The sequence below is a fragment of the Lagopus leucura genome, unplaced genomic scaffold, assembly GCF_019238085.1.
Source record: "Lagopus leucura isolate 7727_CA_CO unplaced genomic scaffold, USGS_WTPT01 55984-0_obj-0_obj, whole genome shotgun sequence".
Taxonomy (NCBI): Eukaryota; Metazoa; Chordata; class Aves; order Galliformes; family Phasianidae; genus Lagopus; species Lagopus leucura.
Genome location: NW_024967433.1, coordinates 1 through 1,440, shown reverse-complemented (window position 1 = coordinate 1,440; position 1,440 = coordinate 1). Strand labels below are relative to the sequence as shown.

General features: G+C 78.5%; 1 protein-coding gene across 1 annotated transcript; it reads right to left on the bottom strand.

Moving 5' to 3' along the window:
* Positions 1 to 6: 6 nt before the first annotated feature.
* On the bottom strand, positions 7 to 1,243 carry LOC122193107 (transcription factor SOX-17-like; the record flags this gene model as incomplete). Its single annotated transcript, XM_042893829.1, has 2 exons — positions 955 to 1,243; positions 7 to 868 (listed from the first exon to the last, which is right to left on the bottom strand). Coding segments are annotated over exons 1-2 (1,151 nt in total), but the record flags the coding sequence as incomplete, so codon positions are not given.
* Positions 1,244 to 1,440: the final 197 nt, after the last annotated feature.

The following is a 1,440-nucleotide window of genomic DNA, read 5'->3' as shown; positions in this document are numbered from 1 at the left end:
AGCGGCCCCGCGGCCTCGGGCGACGCCAGCCCGGCCACGTCGTGGCCCGCGAAGGGCGGCCCCAGCTCGGCCTTGCAGGCGAAGCGCAGGTACTGCTCGAACTCGCTGCGGTCCACCTCGCCCAGCAGCTCCTCCTGCGGCAAGTGCTCCAGCGACTCCCGGCACGCCGCGGCTTCGGGCGGCGGGGACGGCTGCGCGCCCAGCGCCACGGGCACGGGCACGGGAGCGGGTGGGCCGCGGCCCGGGCACAGCTGCCCGTAGTAGTGCGGCGGCGCCGGGCAGCCCAGCAGCCCCTGCAGCGGGCCGCCCGGCCCCAGCTCGCCGGCAGCGGGGTGCGGGTGCTGATGCTGGTGGTGCCGCCGCAGCGCCGCCCCCGCGGGGCTCTCGCCCGCTCCCACCGCCGAGAAGTCTCCCGCCGCAGCCGCCGCCGGGCCGTAGCCGACGTAGGGCCCTGGCGCGCACTCGTCGTGCGGCCCCGGCGCGAAGAACGGCGCCTCGCCGTGCGCCGCGTCCAGCGGGGACGGGTCCGGCGTGGGAAGCCCGAAGCCGTCGAAGGCGGCGCCCAGCGGCGGGCAGTCCCGATAGCGCCCCGGCCCCGCCGCGTAGCCGCGCTCCGCGTAGGGCAGCGCCAGGCTCTCGGCGCACGTCCCGATGCCGCCTCCGTCGGAGCCCAACGCCGGCGGCGCCGCCTCGGCCGCGCCGTGCTGCGGGAAGCCGCTCTCCGCACGCTTCAGGCGCTTCACCTGCTTCCGCCGCCGCGGCCGGTACTTGTAGTTGGGATGGTCCTGCATGTGCTGCACCCGCAGACGCTCCGCCTCCTCCACGAACGGCCGCTTCTCCGCCAGCGACAGCGCCTTCCACGATTTACCTGCGCGCACAGCACCGTCACCGCGGCCGCCCGAAGCCCGGCCCCGGCCCCGCGCCCTCCCCCCGGCCCTCGGCCCCGGCGCTCACCCAGCATCTTGCTGAGCTCGGCGTTGTGCAGGTCCGGGTTCTGCTGCGCCAGCCGCTTGCGCTCGTCCTTCGCCCACACCATGAAGGCGTTCATGGGGCGCCGGATCCGCGCCTCGCCCTTGCCGCGCCCGCCCGTCGTGCCCGCCTCGCCCTTCGCCTTGGCCTCGCCCGGCGGGCTCAGCGCCTCCGCCCAGGGGCACGGGCCCAGGGCCGGCATCATGGCGGGCAGCGCGCCCCGGCCCTGCGCCTGCTCCTCGCTGCTGGCGTAGCCCGCATCGGGGCTGCTCATCGCGGGGCGCCCGGGCCCCGACGGCTGCAAACAGACAGACGGGCGCGCCGCTCGCTGCCCGCTGGCGGCGGCCGGCTCCCGCCCGGCTCTATTTGAGCAGCGGCGCGGCCAATGGGGCCGCGGGGGCGGGCGCGGCGCGGGGCGCTGCCGGCGATTCCGCGGGGCGGCCCCGGGGCTCCCGCCGGCACCTGAGCCGC